The 20056-nt window shown below is 44.6% G+C and overlaps 1 protein-coding gene across 2 annotated transcripts in view; it reads left to right on the top strand.

Moving 5' to 3' along the window:
* LOC126266658 (glutamate receptor 1-like) overlaps positions 1-20056 on the top strand; it is a 380473-nt gene that overhangs the window by 262635 nt on the left and 97782 nt on the right. For both annotated transcript variants that reach the window (XM_049971075.1, XM_049971074.1), the window contains exon 7: positions 10330-10494. In XM_049971075.1, coding sequence (XP_049827032.1) covers positions 10330-10494 — 165 coding nt within the window. The remainder of the gene's footprint in view (positions 1-10329; positions 10495-20056) is intronic.

The raw sequence follows: 20056 nt of genomic DNA, 5'->3' as shown, positions 1-20056 counted from the left end.
TTCACCACTTGGTGCAAATAGTGGCTCCTTTGCATCAGCCCTTCCAAGACCCAGGAAATGGAATAGAACTTCATGGGTTGAGAAGGCATGTGGTGTTATTTCAACCCATGCACAGGTTCAGTTAGGAATGGTGTCATAAATCCATTTTATCCTCTCTTGAGGCACACTGGCCCTCAACTGTTGTAAGTGGATGTCCTGGAAACTGACTGTTGTACAGGGTTGACTGAGACCATCACCTCACCTGCACTCTCCATCTCCTTACAATTCAACACAGAGCCCACTATAGACTCCACCTCCTGAAACTCCTGTCTGGCCAGACTTGGAGACTGCATCCTTCCACCATCCTTCACACCTACAAATTCTTGATCCATCCCATCTTTTGTTATGCCAGTATCAACTGGATTTCCGCCCCAGCCAGATACTATAAATCCCTCCAAGTCCTCAAACACCATGCACTCCACCTCGCTTTCCGTGTCTGCCTCCCCATCTCACACATGGATCCTCTATGACCTCATCTCCTTCTCACACCTCCTTTTCCTTGAACACATCCACACCCTGTACATCATCTGCAGACTCCATCCTCCCCACCCCCTGGTGTTTCCTTTCCTCTCTACCCCAAGCCAGTTGCTGCACCTTTACCATTGTGTCCCGCCCTCCACCTCCTTTACCAATCAACCTTCTACCACCTGCCCCTTCTGGATGATGAACTTCACCCTGATATCCAGCCCTCCTACCAACTCACCCCACCGTCCACACCCTCTTCAGGGCCCCCACTCCCCTCCTTTTACTTTCCACTGAGCGGTTTTTCCTGCCTCCTGCGCCCCCTCCCTTTTCAGTGCCCCCCTTCAATGTCTTTGCGCTCCCTCCTGACAGGCCTTACCTCGCCCTCTCTCCTGCCCCATCTGTCTCCTGCCCCTTGGTACGCCCCCTGACATCCTTGCCTTTCATCCCCAACTCCAAAGCCTCCCTCCCACATTGCACCCTCCTCTCGCCTCTTATCCCTCCTCTCATGCCTTCCCTCCCAGCAGCTTTCACTCTTTGTCATGTGTGCTCCATATTCTGCAGTGGTTTTTTAAAACTGTCTTCGTTATGGTGTGGTTTAACACTGTGGCCATTTTTTAATTTGTGCATGTGAATTCAGTGTATTTTTAAGTGCTACATACACTGCCAACTGTGTTGTTTATGTGGATCTTTTTTAACTGTCCTACAATGAATGCCTCTGAGTAAGTGTATAGTTTAACCCCCATTGTCTCCCCTTGGTTATGTTTTTATGTTCCCCTCTTTATCAGCTTTTAGGTGTATCATTCTATCTTTTTATTTGTACTGTCACTCAGGTGAAGAGTGGCGAACTATGTCGCTGACAGCACTCCCCACTCCAATGGAGGCCAGGGAATGAAATGACAGTAAAGGGGAAAATGCCAGGTGTTGAGCAAACACTGTCAAGGACACAGGGATGGCGGACACTCATGTGAGACAGCGCTATCAACACCTGACAGCGTTTGACAGGGGCCTTACTGTGTTCTCCATTTGTCTGGTTAATCAGATCATGCAGTATTCAGATTTCTGGGGCATTTTTGTATGACAATAGTCTGGTGTTGGGCTATATGCCAACATGATGGCAGGCATCATCATTGTCAATGTTTCAGATGATCATGTGTGACCACCACAAGGGAGGTTCGCCATACTGTGTGCCAGGTATATGTTACCCCATCACACCTGCATCTGCCATTTGAGGCTGTTCACCAAGTAGCGGCAACTGGGCCAGGGTATTATGTCCCATGCATAGGCTGCCCTCAACAACAGAAAACATTTAGAGTGGTACTGTGACCAAGAAGAGTGGGATACTGATGAATTGCATCACATTGTGTTCAGTGATGGATTGTGGTTATGCACTACCTACGTTGATCATCGTTGGCGAGTATGGTGGCGACTTGAGGAGAGGCCCCATCCTACCAATGTTTTGGATAGCCAGAGGGATGTTACTCCTGGTAACACAGTTTGGGCTGCCACTGCATGTGACATCAGATCATAGCTGGTAGTGATTGGGAGAACTGTGACAGTATAACGGTACACCCCAGACATCCTGAATCCTCATGTTTTACCTTTCATGTGACAGTATAGTGGTACCATCTTTCAGCAGGACAATGCTTGATAACACGTGACACCTGTCTCTATCAGCTGTCTGGATGGTGCTGAGGTACTCCTGCAGCCAGCAAGATCCCAGACCTATACAGGATAGAACATGTTTGGTGCCATCTCGGACGTTAACCCTGCCCCAGGGCCAGTATCCAGGATGTCAAGAACCTATTACAATAGTTGTGGGCCAGCTTGTCTCAAGGGAGGATACAACGGCTTTATGACACCGTTCCTAAGTGAATCAGTGCATGTATCATGTAGGTGGTTGCAACGTCATAGTCATAAGTGGTCTCATAGTGCAAAATTGACTCGATTTTGTAATCACTGAAATCACTCCACGTACCCTCTAAACCCATGAAGTTAACTTAATATCTGCACAACGACGATACTGACTTTGTCTTCAGCGACTTTACAGCGAGGCAATTGATCAAGTACTAACAAGGTAACAGCGCCACAAATCACTGTACTACGTTAGGAGTAGTGGTCTCACACGTGCCAGCCCTGCAGCAGCAAATGTGATTGTTTCGTACCTGTGATTGTTTCAAAGCCCACAGTAATGCAGCCTCTAATGATGCGATTCTTGAACAACTGGCGCCGCACGTTGACAGGGCAGGGTCATTCACTACTAATCCTCTTCTTTCACCCAGTGAGGATTTTCACCTGCCCAGTAGTGCATACTGAAATGACTTATTTGCCTTTGGTCTGGAAATGAAAAATGTGCATTGAAAACTTTGCAAATTCCGTATTCACTACTGAAGAACTCTAACCGATTTTAAATGTCATTGCCATGAAGCTGCTGATGGATTCAAATTTGGGAAAGATGAAATACGTTGGAATATATTAGTGGCTGATCCCACTTCCACAGTGAAGCTGCCTGTGGTTTCCATAGTATCGCTGCTAACATGTTATTTGCATTTTTTGCGTCAATTACTCTTGTTCTTGATTAACATTTACATTGTCCGTCACATAATTTGGCAGCTATTAAATTTAAAAATTACTTCTGTACGTCAGAAAATTCTCCACATTATCCACTATATCTGGGTGAAAACCTAAGCTCAATACATATCCTCTTCCTTGAAGTGTCTTAGCTGGCTCTCCGTGTATAGCAAGCACTTATCACGAGTAGCACACACCCATTAAAGGCAGCCCTTAATCACTATGCAAAAAAATGCCTAAGGAATAGCTACAATGGACAAAACGAGTAGAAAGGTGGAATCGACACTCATGCCCAGTTGACTACCAGTATTGTATGAAATAAACTTTGCGTTTTATCTTCCGCTTGGAATGAGATGACATAGAAGGACATCTGCTTCTACTGATGCATTCGTACCCATTAGATCACGCTGCAGTTTAACTACTACACACACAAACGAAATTCACACTTTTGCTGTATGATTTAAACTACAAAACGTGTATCTTGTACATGTGTATATCCATACGCAAGACTTGTGTCATAGACTATTGTTGAAAATATTTTTCCGTCACTGATGACAGTGGTTTAGTACAAATAATATTAACAGGAACTCCTGAGATTGGCAGGCGCTGCTAGCATTCACGTTATTTTCCAGTAACGAGACTTCCGTGTTATTGGTGTGCCATGTGACGACCAACAAGTCGTCTGATTGGTTTTTGATGAAAGTATGCAGATATGCTGCTCTATTAGCTGTCGATCGAGACGCACCTTACGTGCACGACGAATTTTTCCGACGTTGGAACAGTCCTTTACATTGAATTTTTGATTGATTTCTGAAGTCGTTAATACAGAAAAACCTCTGCTTTTTTTCATAAAGCACGAGTGACTCCCGCAACGAATCAGTATGTATAGGCATATCGGAGATATGAAATAAAAAACCCTATATGACATAAAACAATCATTGCAATGATATGCAATATTTACTAAATACGCCCTCCTTCTGGATACTAGATCTTTAAAAATAACATTATCCTGAGACATTAATGCTGTTTTACTGTAATTGCAACCGAATTCTTAAGCTGTAGTAATCTGTTCGTGAAGCTGTTGATCCCGTGTCATCGCATCGCAAAACAGCTCTTTAGAACCACAATTCGTTTAGAATGGACTCACTGTAATAGTCAGATGCGCAGCTTCCAGAGTTGCACGTAGAGCAAAAAAGTATTACAAAAGGGACATAGTTAGGAATGAAAGTTCCTCGAAGATTAAAAATGTATGCAGGATCAGGACTGAGCCCGGAGGTCTGCCTTTTGCGGACAATCTTGTCACTGAACGCGCTATCTTGGCACGGCCACTTTCCTCCTGTTTCCAGTCAGTTTGAACCGTTGTAGCAGGTAGGTACTGGTAAAACTAAAGGTCAGTGATCGGTCTACATTCATACCCGGATAGTGAGAACATTACCGTGATTACATTCAGAGTTCTAGGTTCGAGTCTCAGTAAAGCACATGCTTTTAATTTACTACGAAGCTTCACAATAGAGCGCATGGCGCACAGAGTGAAAGCTCCATACCTGCGTAGGTGGAGATGGAATAAATTAGGGCTTTTGTACAACAAGATCACTTGAATTTTAAGATGGTCTGTTCCTGCTGAAATACCTGTAGAAGATACTGAAGTGTCCTAAATCTGTTCGACAACGCTGCTTTAGTAAGAAACCTTTAGCCCAAAAACAGTTCGTTTCGGTTTTGCCTCTGAGATAGTCCACATACCCAATAACGTAACAGCAACACTTTAAGTTGTGAAAAATAAGCTGCCCTACATCGATTCACCTTACTGCGAAACGTCTGTTGTACATTCTAATTATCATTGGAAGTAGTTATGATAATAGGTATTGGATTTTACGATTGATGGCAGAAAACCACGGCAGTAATACTTGTTAGCAGTGCACCACAATCCCTGCGCTACGAGAGCGACGATGATGACGCTCCAACGTAAATGCTGAGTCCTAACTCTCTCGTGGTCGCGCAGGTTATTTCCTATCGCTGTTACTGTGTTTTTTAACTTGGTGCTTTTCATTGACCGAACGTCTTGTGTTGGTTCATATGAAACGTATCTAGCGTAGTTTTGCTACGCAGGTAGATTACTTCAGAAGCAGGTCGGCCTAGGAAGTGGTCCGCGGCGCGAGAACGCGCAGCGAAGTTTAGGCCCGCAAGGTGGCGGCGACGTTACTATCCTAGTTAACGAAGACCAAAAAGTGTAGTCTGGGGAAAAATTCCAGTAGTCGTAAATTTTTGTACGGCTTTAGAGGGGAATGTCATGAACAACATACTAAACAGCGTGACCGGTGAGGTGTGAAGTTCGCGTGAGGGGACGTGCAGAGGTCACATGTTTGGGTTTTTCTAGAGCATCTCGAAAATCGCGTTGTCTCTGGAATTAATAGCTTCAGCGTTGCAGAGGATGGAAAAACCGCTAATTATTAAAAATACTGTTTCAATGGTATAAAACTGACGTCTATTGTTACATGAAATGCATTAAGAACAAATATTAAATGTGTGTACCACATTTAAGTGCAGTAAAACCATATTAAGAGACAATTTTTTTTCTGCCTTTGTAAAAGGGTGGGGAGTGAAGGTTAGAAGCGTAAGGGAAAGTAGGTTGTCGGAATGTGGTCATGCACTCCTCTCCTTCATACGTCTGCAAAATAAAGAGTGAGCTAGCAGTTCCCCAGTCATTCTACCGCACTACGTCACAAAAAGCAATTACAGGATAACTGACAAAGTTATGTCAATCCTTTCGCAGTTCGTCTTATGATTCGCTGGAGACACAGCACGCAGACTTGCCAGAGGGTGATTTTTTTTCCACAACATTTATTAACAGTACATCGAATACAGATATGAATTACTGATAATACTAATGCAAGAAACTAACCTCAACAAAATCTATGTAAATTTCTGCACACTGTGAAATACGGTTCTGTAATCAGTGGCTGAGAAGTGCTTAATTTGTAAGTATGATATTGGCGGTGATCTATGTACTGTTGATGGGAAAATGACTGTATTGGTAAATGTGGTATCTTGTTGCTGTCTATCGTTGATAGCATGTAGTAAGACCAAGTAGCCTTATTGTAGTCACTTGGTGGTGAGTTAACGAATGACCATGAAGTTACTGAACACCTTTCACCATTAATTGTGCTACTGGTGGACTGCTTGAGCCTCTTCCATTCGGGAACTAATCTCAGTGGTACAGGGGGGCTGCACTGAGTGAAGCCACTTACCGCACACCCACAGTGTATCTTTGTTTTGTTTTTGTTTTAGGGCGCAAAAACAACTACGATCAAACGCGCCCATGTCAGAACCATAGAACACTAAGAAGAAGAAAAAAATAGGTGCGCGTCAATATGTCTGACGGAATGGGACTGATCATATTAAAATCTAGTACATTAATCTGCTGTGATGCATTGCCTGACTTGAGTAGAAATATCTTGCGGAGCACCTAAGTGACCTATGTCAGTTGATGTTAAAAAATTACGAAATTCCTCCAGCTGTATTAAGGTGTTGGTTTTATTGGCGATGTTGTTACAACATCGAAACTAGTCGCCAATAAAACCAACACCTTAATACAGCTGGAGCAATTTCGTCATTTTTTAGCATGTATTATACTTGCTGACGTCCCAAATAGTCCTTTTCAATTATGGATATACGAAGATTATGTCAGTTGAAGCCTCTAGGCATCTTCAGTCGTTGGGAGGGTTTGGGCTGGGGTGTCGCGTTTGATACTCTCAACTTTCGAGATGTATTCCACCCACTGATAACGGAGACAATGAAGTCGGTACTGTCGGCTACATATTGACAGCATGTTTCGCTTGGGGGCAAGCTGTTCAGTGCGGTACGCTGCTGACAGCCCCAAATGTCGAGTCCTTCACATAATAGACCATTTACCAACTGCAAATGAATAAACTGAAAATATCTCCATTATACAAACACGAGCTCAGTGAAAATATTTTGTTTGCTCACATGAGACAATTGGACAGGAAATGCTGTGAAATTCTGTGAACTGAAAAGCGAGGTGCACTCGTTGTAGGGGAAGCTGCCTTTCTTGGAAGAACGCTACAACTACCGTACAGAACTACCAACGAGAAGAGTACGTCAACTATCATAACCCGATTTCTCAGAAACTTCAATAAGTGGAGGATGCGTCAAAAGTAAGCGAACAAGTGTCTCGGCTTATCTGTAGATACTCGACTGTTTCTGCGAAAACGACTGTCAGAGTTGCCGACGTAATTTAAATGCCTCTTAATGCATGACAACGTCTGTTCAAATGGTGGCGCAGTGGCTAGGAGTGTGATCTATTACTTCTGCAACCAATGTTCGAAACGCGGTTGCTGTTTTTATTTTTATTATTTTCATTTATCTACCAATGTCTGAACGTTTTTTTATCAAGTTAGGGGATACAGGGGTATTGTATTAATTTTGAAATTAGAATAAGTGTCATACACTTATTATACAATATATGCATGTGTGGTATTTTCAAGAGTTTCAGTTTTATTAAATTCTCGTACTCTTATTATGTTTCATTCTTATACCAATTCTTAGGTTAATATTTATATTTTATTCTGATGTTTTACATTCAGGAAGATTTGGTACTTTCCCTAGGATTACACCCATCGCAGAAACATTCGAAACATAGATGTTCGGAGCACCACGAGCATCGCGTGAAGGTAGGTTTGCCACAGTGATCACTTTACCGAAAACCGATCACTTTAGCGAAAAGAGGCACTTGAAATTCATTATGAATCAAGATATGCTACAGTAATCTCACCGAAAACAATGTCAATATTTTTTTCTCTTTAATTCGTTGTTTTTTATTTATTCGCCAGACATACAATTAGTAAACGAATAAGAACAGCGTAATTTCAATATAAATTACAAAAAATTCATGTAGTAATTGTCTACGGTTCTGGATAGATAAAAGGAAAGTTAAAATAAATAATCGTCTCTCAAATATGGAGCACAGAAGTATGAAACCGCGACGCTAGCCACATTGCCACCGCTGCAGCTGAACTTCTTGCTCGCTATAAGGCATATAAAGCACGTCGAAAACTTAGTCGGTCGTTTTCTCAAAAACGGTCGAATATCTACGGATAAGCCGAGACGTGTTCGCTTATTTTGACCCCTCTTCCACTGAGAAATCGAATTACGGCAGTTCCGTGTTCCCCTCGTAAAAATTTCCCCAGCGGAGACTTACATAGATTTTGTTCACACGCGTTTCATGTTTTACTGTTATCAGTAACTCATATCTGTACATCATGGAACGTGAACACATTTTGTGGGAAACCCCAACCCCAAGGCACGCCTGCACACTCCGTCGTCAGTGATTCGCAAGGCGAGATGCGGAAGGGTTGGTATAACTTAGTGAATCACCCTGTAGTTGCATTTGGTGATGGAGTGCTGTGGAGAGAATGAGCAATGGCCTGCTTGCTCTTCATTTTGCATTTTCTGAAAAAGGGACGTGTATAAGCACAATCTGGCTAGCTACCTTCCCTCGTGCTTCTACCGTCCATCCCTCGCCTTGCAACTATTTTAAACCCCCAGAACCGAAATTGTCCATTAATACGGCTCTACTGTATTTAGATGTGGTACAAACATTTAGTAGTTGTTCTTAATCCACCTTACTAAACTATACACATTAATTTGATACCATTAAAACACTATTTTTAAAAATATGCGGTTTTGTATCCCCTGCAACGTGGAAACTATTAGTCCTAGAGAAAAAATAATAAAAACCTTATTTGTAGGAAATTTAGTGTGATTTAATTTTACATTGGGAAACATTTTCGCTAGAGGTCGCGGCTTTCGAGCTACTCAAGAAACACGTAAACATTTCACTTTTATATGCCTCCGCTCCTCCACTCTCACATCCCACCGATCAGGATTTTTATTATGTCAGTCCCCCTCCTACCACGGTATAAAAATTAGTGACTACGCATATTTTTCCTCTAATTTTCCTTCGTTGACTGGGCTGTAGTGTATGAAGCGCCATCACCCACTTACTACACTAAGAGTGAGAGGGCTTATGATCGCCACACGGACTTGCGTGCACAAATCACTTTCCTCTTACCCGTGGCTCCCGCCCCACTGACAGCAGATATGTCGTGGCCCAACCATAAACCACGCCAGAGTGAAGCAGTCTGTAAAGTGAAAACGTACCATGTGTTTGCTATAGAAGGACCACTTGATTTTATGACATTTATGTGTATTACTATTTGTAATGCCGCTGCATAATTTTGCAGTTATTTACTCCATATGACGAAGGATAACAAGAAACTGGGACACAGATTTAATGCAAACGGGAGGAAACGTTTTCACACTTGGTTGCAACACTGTTTCGTCCATTACATGATACACAACAATTTATTGTACCTCACCTGTGGCGCTGCTGAGGTGAAGAGAAAACTCAGACGCACCCCTCCAAGAGCGGTATTGCTATAAGAAAACAAGAAATCGATTTCCTAGGCTACCGATAACGTAATTTGGAGACCCAAATATACGTCTGAAAAGCGACAATCAACGGAAAGGAGCCATACGCACCACAGAATATTTCTTGGTCAAGAGAGGATTATTCGCCGTACTTGACGCCACATGTCCAGTGCTGATTGTTGCCTCAGTTTGTTGAAAAGAAACGGAAATTAATGTTAATCTGCACAATAAGCGTTAACCATGTCAGCTATAAAAGGTTGGTTGGTTGTTTCGGGAAGGAGACCAGACAGCGTGGTCATCGGTCTCATCGGAGTAGGGAAGGATGGGGAAGGAAGTCGGCCGTGCCCTTTCAGAGGAACCATCCCGGCATTTGCCTGGAGTGATTTAGGGAAACCACGGAAAACCTAAATCAGGATGGCCGGACACAGGATTGAACCGTCGTCCTCCCGAATTCGAGTCCAGTATCTAACCACTGCGCCACCTCGCTCGGTAGCTATAAAAATCCTACCGTCTGGAAGTTTCGATGCAAGCCAACGTGTATAATATCATTTACCTGTATGCCAATAGAAGGAATATATAGGTTGGAAGGACTTCAGGGGTAACAATGACAATCCGGAGGTGGTGCAAAGTGGATGAGAGACAGCAAGAAAAATTGGTAACTATGGGGATGCTAATTGTATTACTCGTCATCTCGTCTTAAGGCGTGTGATAGCTGTTTCTATGTTCTGACAATGAGTGAATGACAGCTGGTATAGGATTACTCAAAATAAAGCAGCGTACTTCAGTATCACCTCTCCGGCTTTTTCGCAGATTATGGACGACCGGTGGGAGACCGAAGTGACGGAGTACGGCGCAATCAACATCACGGGTTTCCGGATCGTAGACAACACCAGGCAGAACGTGCGCGACTTCCTGGACAGCTGGAGGAAGGTGGACCTCGGCACGGCTGCAAGAACAAGTCGTGACTCTATATCGGTGAGTACTCCACATCGTTCTTGAGTTATCAACACCGCCTACAATAGACCAGATAGACGAAACTCTTGACAGGAGTACATTCGTATGCAGCTGGATGATATATTGGGCAGATGTTGCTGCTGTCGCCTGTTGAGTAGTTTAGTGCGGTTTTTAACTAGTAAGTGGTCTAAAAACATAAAAAGAAAACAAGTTTGTCTCGCCAAGGGGGCATCAAGTTAATACGAAGTGACACAGCGTCCAGTCTTGCTAATTGCATCATTTCGGAGAGGAAGAGAATCACAAGTTTCTTAGGATGTGTTATACGCACACCTAGCTATAGTCATTGATTAATAATTAGATACAGCAAATCAACAAAATTTCGGAGGTGTTCATTGTTGCTTTTCACTAGCTGCTACACTCCTGGAAATGGAAAAAAGAACACTTTGACACCGGTGTGTCAGACCCACCATACTTGCTCCGCACACTGCGAGAGGGCTGTACAAACAATGATCACACGCACGGCACAGCGGACACACCAGGAACCGCGGTGTTGGCCGTCGAATGGCGCTAGCTGCGCAGCATTTGTGCACCGCCGCCGTCAGTGTCAGCCAGTTTGCCGTGGCATACGGAGCTCCATCGCAGTCTTTAGCATGCCGCGACAGCGTGGACGTGAACCGTATGTGCAGTTGACGGACTTTGAGCGAGGGCGTATAGTGGGCATGCGGGAGGCCGGGTGGAAAGTACCGCCGAATTGCTCAGCACGTGGGGCGTGAGGTCTCCACAGTACATCGATGTTGTCGCCAGTGGTCGGCGGAAGGTGCACGTGCCCGTCGACCTGGGACCGGACCGCAGCGACGCACGGATGCACGCCAAGACCGTAGGATCCTACGCAGTGTCGTAGGGGACCGCACCGCCACTTCCCAGCAAATTAGGGACACTGTTGCTCCTGGGGTATCGGCGAGGACCATTCGCAACCGTCTCCATGAAGCTGGGCTACGGTCCCGCACACCGTTACGCCGTCTTCCGCTCACGCCCCAATATCGTGCAGCCCGCCTCCAGTGGTGTCGCGACAGGCGTGAATGGAGGGACGAATGGAGACGTGTCGTCTTCAGCGATGAGAGTCGCTTCTGCCTTGGTGCCAATGATGGTCGTATGCGTGTTTGGCGCCGTGCAGGTGAGCGCCACAATCAGGACTGCATACGACCGAGGCGCACAGGGCCAACACCTGGCATCATGGTGTGGGGAGCGATCTCCTACACTGGCCGTACACCTCTGGTGATCGTCGAGGGGACACTGAATAGTGCACGGTACATCCAAACCGTCATCGAACCCATCGTTCTACCATTCCTAGGCGACTTGCTGTTCCAATAGGACAATGCACGTCCGCATGTATCCCGTGCCACCCAACGTGCTCTAGAAGGTGTAAGTCAACTACCCTGGCCAGCAAGATCTCCGGATCTGTCCCCTATTGAGCATGTTTGAGACTAGATGAAGCGTCGTCTCACGCAGTCTGCACGTCCAGCACGAACGCTGGTCCAACTGAGGCGCCAGGTGGAAATGGCATGGCAAGCCGTTCCACAGGACTACATCCAGCATCTCTACGATCGTCTCCATGGGAGAATAGCAGCCTGCATTGCTGCGAAAGGTGGATATACACTGTACTAGTGCCGACATTGTGCATGCTCTGTTGCCTGTGTCTATGTGCCTGTGGTTCTGTCAGTGTGATCATGTGATGTATCTGACTGAAGGAATGTGTCAATAAAGTTTCCCCTTCCTGGGACAATGAATTCACGGTGTTCTTATTTCAATTTCCAGGAGTGTATAAATAATGCCAGATACTTTATATGGAACTTAGACTGTACGATTTAGCGACCACATCCAGATGTGATTTTGTGTATAAGTCATACGTGTTCGTCAAGGAACGTATATCTATCTCTGGAGCCCTGAAAATGGCTGTTGTCGTTTTGGGAGACGACACAGTGTCCTCACCATGAAAATGTAGAAGAAAGGGAAATACTTGGTCACCGAGAAGGTTGAAATAAGCATCCTGTTTCGTGTTCCAGGTACCTTGAATGAGTGACCCCAAGTAGCGGTAGGAAAATCACTCCAAAACATCACAGAACCACCCACTGGGGAGGGGGAAGCAGGCTGGAAGGGTTTGTGACGGGGGCATCGAGCCATATCCAAAAATTAACTTGCGAACCCCATAAAGGTACAAAGAAAAAAGACGATTGTAAGTAACAATACGATTCAGAACTACTTCGTCACTTTGGGATGCAGAATTTACTGACTGCTGTTCAATTCGAGCCAGAAGATACAAGTATTAACACAGTTGCAGAAATACAGTGCAAGCTTAAGTGACAAAAAATGGCGCCAGGATTTATTATTCATTATATACTGATGTGACAAAAATTATGTTATAGCGATATGCACATACAGATGGCGGTAGTGTCGCGTACACAAGTTATAAAAGAGCAGTGCATTGGCAGAACTACATTTGACCTCAGGTGATTCATGTGAAACGTTTCCGACGTGATTATGACCGCACGTCAGGAATTAACAGATTTTGAACACCGAATGGTAGTTGGAGCTAGAAGCATGGGACATTCCACTTCGGAAATCGTTAGGGAATTCAGTATTGCGGAATCCGCAGAGTCAAGAGAGCGCCGAGAATACCAAGTTTCAGATATCGCCTGTCACCGCGGACATCGCATTGGGCGGCGTCCATCAGTTAACGACCGAGAACAGTGGCGTTTGCGCAGAGTTTTCAGAGCCACCATACATCTACATCTACATCTACATCCATACTCCGCAAGCCACCTGACGGTGTGTGGCGGAGGGTACCCTGAGTACCTCTATCGGTTCTCCCTTCTATTCCAGTCTCGTATTGTACGTGAAAAGAAGGATTGTCGGTATGCTTCTGTGTGGGCTCTAATCTATCTGATTTTATCCTCATGGTCTCTTCGCGAGACATACGTAGGAGGGAGCAATATACTGCTTGACTCTTCGGTGAAGGTTTTTTTATCGAAACTTTAACAAAAGCCCGTACCGAGCTACTGAGCGTCTCTCCTGCAGAGTCTTCCACTGGAGTTTATCTATCATCTCCGTAACGCTTTCGCAATTACTAAATGATCCTGTAACGAAGCGCACTGGTCTCCGTTGGATCTTCTCTATCTCTTCTATCAACCCTACCTGGTACGGATCCCACACTGCTGAGCAGTATTCAAGCATTGGGCGAACAAGCGTACTGTATCCTACTTCCTTTGTTGTCGGATTGCATTTCCTTAGGATTCTTCCAATGAATCTCAGTCTGGCATCTGCTTTACCGACGATCAACTTTATATGATCATTCCATTTTAAATCACAGCTAATGCGTACTCCCAGATAATTTATGGAATTAACTGCTTCCAGTTGCTGACCTGCTATTTTGTAGCTAAATGATAAGGGACCTATCTTTCTATGTATTCGCATCACATTACACTTGTCTACATTGAGATTCAATTGCCATTCCGTGCACCATGCGTCAATTCGCTGCAGATCGTCCTGCATTTCAGTACAATTTTCTATTGTTGCAACCTCTCGATACATCACAGCATCATCTGCAAAAAGCCTCAGTGAACTTCCGATGTCATCCACCAGGTCATTTATGTATATTGTGAATAGCAACGGTGCTATGACACTCCCCTGCGGCACACCTGAAATCACTCTTACTTCGGAAGACTTCTCTCCATTGAGAATGACATGCTGCTTTCTGTTATCTAGGAACTCCTCAATCCAATCACACAATTGATCTGATAGTCCGTATGCTCTTACTTTGTTCATTAAACGACTGTGGGGAACTGTGTCAAACGCCTTACGGAAGTCAAGAAACACGGCATCTACCTGTGAACCCGTGTCTAAGGCCCTCTGAGTCTCGTGGACGAATAGCGCGAGCTGGGTTTCACACGACCGTCTTTTTCGAAACCCATGCTGATTCCTACAGAGTAGATTTCTAGTCTCCAGAAAAGACATTATACTCGAACATAATACGTGTTCCAAAATTCTACAACTGATCGACGTTAGAGATATAGGTCTATAGTTCTGCACATCTGTTCGACGTCCCTTCTTGAAAACGGGGATGACCTGTGCATCATGCAGCATTGCGAGAAATAGCCGAGGATATCAGTATGGGACGAATGACGAACGTATCGCTGAGGACAGTGTAGCGAAATTCGGTGTGAATGGGATATGGCAGCAGACGATCGACGCGAGTGCCTTTTGCTAATAGCACGACATCGACTGCAGCGCCTCTTCTTGTTTCGCTACCCCAGACAACTGGAAAACCGTGGCCTTGTCAGGTGAGTCCGGATTTTAATTATTAAGAGCTGATGGTAGAGTTTGAGTGTGGCGCACACCCCACGAAGCCGCGGACCAGGACTGTCAACAAGCACTGTGCCAACTGGTGCTGGTTCGACAATGGTGTGGTCTGTCTTTGAACGGAATTGCTCCTCTAGAGCAACTGAATCCGTCATTGGCGGAAATAGTTATATTCGACTGCTTTGAGACCATTTTTAGCCTTTCATGGACTTTATGATGCCAAACAACGATGTGATTTTTATTGGTTGCAAATGTACCACATCACTGCGCTACATATCTTCGCGACTGGTTTGAAGAACATTTTGGACAGCTGGAGGAAAGTACTTGACCACCCAGATCGGCCGACATTGATCCTGCCGATCATTTAAGGGACATAATCGTGAGGTCAGTTTGTGCACAAACTCCCGCACCGGCAACACTGTCACAGTTACGGACGGCTATAGGGGCCCCATGGATCACTATTTCTGCAGGAGACGTCCAACAACTTGTTGAACCCTTGCCGCCGGTCGATGTGGCCGAGAGGTTCTAGACGCTACAGTCTGGAACCGCAAGACCGCTACGGTCGCAGGTTCGAATCCTGCCTCGGGCATGTATGTGTGTGATGTCCTTAGGTTAATTAGGTCTAAGTGGGTCTAAGTTCTAGGGGGCTGATGACCTCAGATTTTAAGTCCCATAGTGCTCAGAGCCATTTTTTGAATCCATATGTCGAGGCGCTGCACTGCTTTGGGGAAAACGAGGTCGGACACAATTTTAGGAGGCATTTGTCATCTCAGTGTAGGTGACGCACGTTAAAGAAAAGGTAGTGAGGAGATGAATCTGCGTGTACACATAACCAAAAAGTTCGCTAGCAACTATGTAGAATGTGGCAGAGATTGCTTCATAGTATTATTTCATCTCCAGTACCATGTTCCACTCGCGAATGAAAACCTTGAAAATTGACAATATAATTCTTCGAACGCATCGTAATCGCTTTTTTTGTTCACTGTAAGCGGCGTGTCGGGCGCTGCGCGGGAACTGATATCGGCGTGAGTGAGTTTTACCCTCCAGCCAGTTTCTCGGATCCTGGAGAGTGGCGTGTCAGCTTTAGCCGAATTAGACGTGTTATAAACACAACTAATTGCAACCGATCCTCATTCACTTCCCAGAATGAGGCAATTTTCCTGTTCAACATGTATCGGTTATTGTCTGGCGAGTCATAGAGGACTGGCATTGGCATCCGAACGCTGACATGAGCTTCTTAACTAGATCCTCGCCAAGCACAGTGAAGGCTTTCCACGCTTCATTGAAAACTGGTTTGCTGTATGACTATTCTAGTTGCTTTTTAGCATTCATCAGTCAGGAGGCATATCTTCAATCTTTCGGAAACATTTCATCGACGCAATCCCGAAGATAGCAAGGGCACATCGGTGCGAATACTTTTTCAATCAGGTTCAAAACGGCCACGCAAACAAACTTGTTATCATGCAACCTAGATGCTAACAAAATTTAAATACATAAAAATGGAAAAGAAAATTGAGACTATATTACATGGCCAGAGCTTGGTTTTAGGGAAAGTAAGGCACCCGATGGCAACTTTGAAGTTGCGCTTCACAATGGACCAAAGCTTAAGAAAAATCAAGACAGGTTAAGATTTGTTGAGTTATAAAAAGCGTCCTACAATGTAAAGTGGTGCAACATGTTCGAAATTCTCAGACAAGTAGGTGTAAGCTACAGTAAAGACGGGCACTGTAAAATATGTACAAGAAACAAGCGGGTCAACTCAGAATGCAATGCTCGGATTACAAAGGATATAAGACGTGTGTGTAGTCTTTCGCTCCTGTTGTTCAATCTATAGTCGAAGAAGCAAATAGGAAATAAAAGAAAGGTTCTTGAGTGGAATTAAAATTCAGGGTGAAAGGATATCAATGATAAGATTTGCTGATGACATTACTATCCTCAGTGAAAGTGAGTAAGGACCTACTGAATGCAATGAACAGTCTACTGGGGACACATTATGGATTGGCAGTAAACCGAAGAAAGACGAAAGTAATGAAGCGTAGCAGAAATGAGATTAACGAAGTATACCATCAAAACTGGGGACCGCGAAGTAGATGAAGTGAAGGCATACGGCTCCCTTGAAAGGAAAATAACACATGACGGACGATGCAAAGAGGACATAAAAAGCAGACTGGCACTGCCAAAATGGCCATTAATGGTAATGTACTGGTATTTAACATTGGCCTCAACTTGAAGTATTTTCCGTGAATGCACGTGTTGCATTGTGTATGAAACTCAATCATGGACTGTAGGAATACCGGGAAGGAAGAGAGCCTTAGTGTTTGATATCTGCAGTGAGTAAAGCCTCTAAACAAACACAGAGATTGGAGTATATCCAATAAATGACGGAGGACGGTGAGTTCAAGTGCTACACCTAGGAGAACAGTCTGGAGCAGCAGAGGAGATCTTTACTTACGCGAAGGCTAGCGATTACTTGGATAGTGCATTTAAAGAAGCTATAGATATCGAAATATCTCATAACGCTTCAACAAGGACGGCGATTAGCAGCTGAGCACAGTATGAAACCCATGCATCTAGTGGATTCAGAAATTGTGTTAGACACGGAACGGAACGATTGCTTCATACGGCGACGGATCGAGCACTGGTGTCGTCGTAGGCAGTACCAAGGTTATACGAGGGTTGTCCAGAAAGTAAGTTCCGATCGGTCGCGAAATGAAAACCACTGGGAAAATCCGGTACAGCTTTGCACAGATGTGTTGGGCAGTATCTCTAGTATGCCCGTCGTTCGTGTCGCGTCGCTCTTTTCAGTTTTGAGTAAACAGTGAGCACGAAAAGATGCGTACGGAATAGCGTCTCCCGCCAAGCACGAGGGCCCGGTTAGAGATTTCGCCTGTGTCATGCAGCCCACATAACACAACTGTCGAGCAATTCCTTCTTCATGCCAATTCTCGGCCGCACACTGCAGGAGCAATAAAGACGCTCCTGCAGCGTTTCCGATGAGGAGTGTTTGATCACCCACAATACAGTCCGTAATTGGCTCTCCCTGAGTCTCATCTCTGTTCACAAGAACCGCTGGCTATGAAGACATAATTTTTCCACAGACAACGAGCTGCAGACCAGTGCAAATAACTGGCCGAAAGCACAGGCGGCTGCTTTCTATGACGAGGACATTGGAAAGTTGATACAACACTATGACAAAACTCGAAGTTGGAGCGGCGACTATGTAGATAAGTAAGTGGAAGGTGTACCTAAGTGTTGCAAATAAAACGTTTCTGGTTTTCACTGTGGTTTCCATTTCGCGACCGATCGCAACTTACGTTTTTGGCCAACCCTCGTATAGGGATGAAGGCAGCAACGACACGACGTACCAACTCATCCAATTGGCATACTCTCTTTTCTTCTTGGAGTATCTTCAGATTCAATACATTAAGCGGAAGACCTAGTTACAGCATGCTACATCCTACCCACCATCTACCTGTCGACGTATCCAGCGCCAATGCATTCGTATTCCACCTTCAATGTATCCCCATGGCTTATACACACTTCGTCATTGGAATTTCAACCAACTCGTTCCACCCTACGATGAAATCTGACCCAAGATATACCTTCCTTGAAATCAACGCTTCACATCACACCATCATTCTGTTGTCTCACTCCTCCATCCTTTCCATCGACAACTGGTAATTGCATCCAGCATTTCAACAAATACCCATCAACCTTCATCATGCTGTGTTATCGGAAATTCGGGGTCAGCACCAACACGAGTACTTGTAGGCGGCCTCTTCTTCCCCAGAAAGGCGTGTGTGAGATCTGTAGCGCGGGACCGTCCAGTACCATGTCGACTGCCGACTTTCTTTATTCATCATTGCAGCAAGGCAGGCGATCAATGACTCCACCCAGGAGTTACACGAGGCTGGGAAGGGGGACGCAGGTAGGCCAAAGTCGCAAAGTGCTGCGTTGCAGCGTGCTACGCCATAATTATTTTAGTACCAAAATGTAGAATTTCGTTGGTGCCTGGCCTGCAGACTTCGTGGCTAGCTGCGAAGCTCTGCTTGAGACCGATGCCATAACATTTGCGAACACGATCATTTTCATACACCCCCACCTTATGTCATCGTAACTGATTATATTTTAACTGATGTACGAAATCATCTGAAACATTTTAAAAATCATATAAGATGTTCAGCCGTGTATGACTTTAACGAAAAAATTACTTTTTGATCCGCTGCCACTACGCCCCCTAGTGGGAAACTGAAATAACAATGAAGTACAGAAACACGAGGCTGTTAGTCATCGCTTGACAATGGAAGAGTAGTACTTGGCCGAAAGTTCGTGGACGAACAGTGTGCAGCAGAAAGGTAGTTACAAAGAAACAAAGATACAGACAAAATACTTTCATTTGTGAAAACAAATACGATGCCATTAAAGATTAGTTCGCTTTAAAAATTATCTTCGGTAAAATGGCGTCCTCCATTTCTGACACAATGGCGAACCATTTCCTGGAATTTGTCCATACTTCTTCAAGCTACTTCCGGTGGAATGGCAGTCACTTCCTGGGTGATTGCATCCTTACTTGCTTGCAGGATTGTAGGACGATGTTTGTACAATTGAGCTTTGAAGTGTCCCCAAGGAAAAAAATAAATTGCAGCGTGATAAATCGCTTGACCTTGTGGGCAAGGCGATGTCTCCTCACGAGGACAGAAGAAGTCCAGGAAACAATGATCTTGAAATTTATAGAGAACGCCGAGAGATATGAGCTGTGGCTCCATATTGTTGGAACTAGACTTCCTTCAAATGGTGTCCATTAAACTGGTGTAACTTAGGTTTTCGTCATACGACAGCAGTAATTTGAATTAATCGTTACCGTTACGACAGCTTCTTCGAAAAAAGCCCGACTCCAGACACCTAGTTCAGCAACTGCGCACCAAACTGTTGGTTGGTCCGTTCGTAGACTGCAAGGTTGTCACCAAACTGTCACACAATGGCTGTGAAGTGCTCGTTGGTGAAGTTAGTGAGTCTCTCCTGCTGCCCAGCAGTGGAAATTTACATTATATAACAAGTGGAAATTGGTCTCATCAAAATAGAGCCTGGGGAAAAGTTCTGAAGAATTTCCTCGCTCACAGCTTTGCGAGTTTCAAAATTTCTTTCAGCTCATTCTTTGGTAACCACCATTTTCTAGAAGTGCATGTGAAGATCTCTGTGTAGGTGGTTCTATAAGTCCCAGCGCAGC

Source organism: Schistocerca gregaria, chromosome 4 (assembly GCF_023897955.1).
Source record: "Schistocerca gregaria isolate iqSchGreg1 chromosome 4, iqSchGreg1.2, whole genome shotgun sequence".
In the NCBI taxonomy this organism is placed as follows: Eukaryota; Metazoa; Arthropoda; class Insecta; order Orthoptera; family Acrididae; genus Schistocerca; species Schistocerca gregaria.
This window is presented reverse-complemented; position numbering and strand designations above follow the sequence as displayed.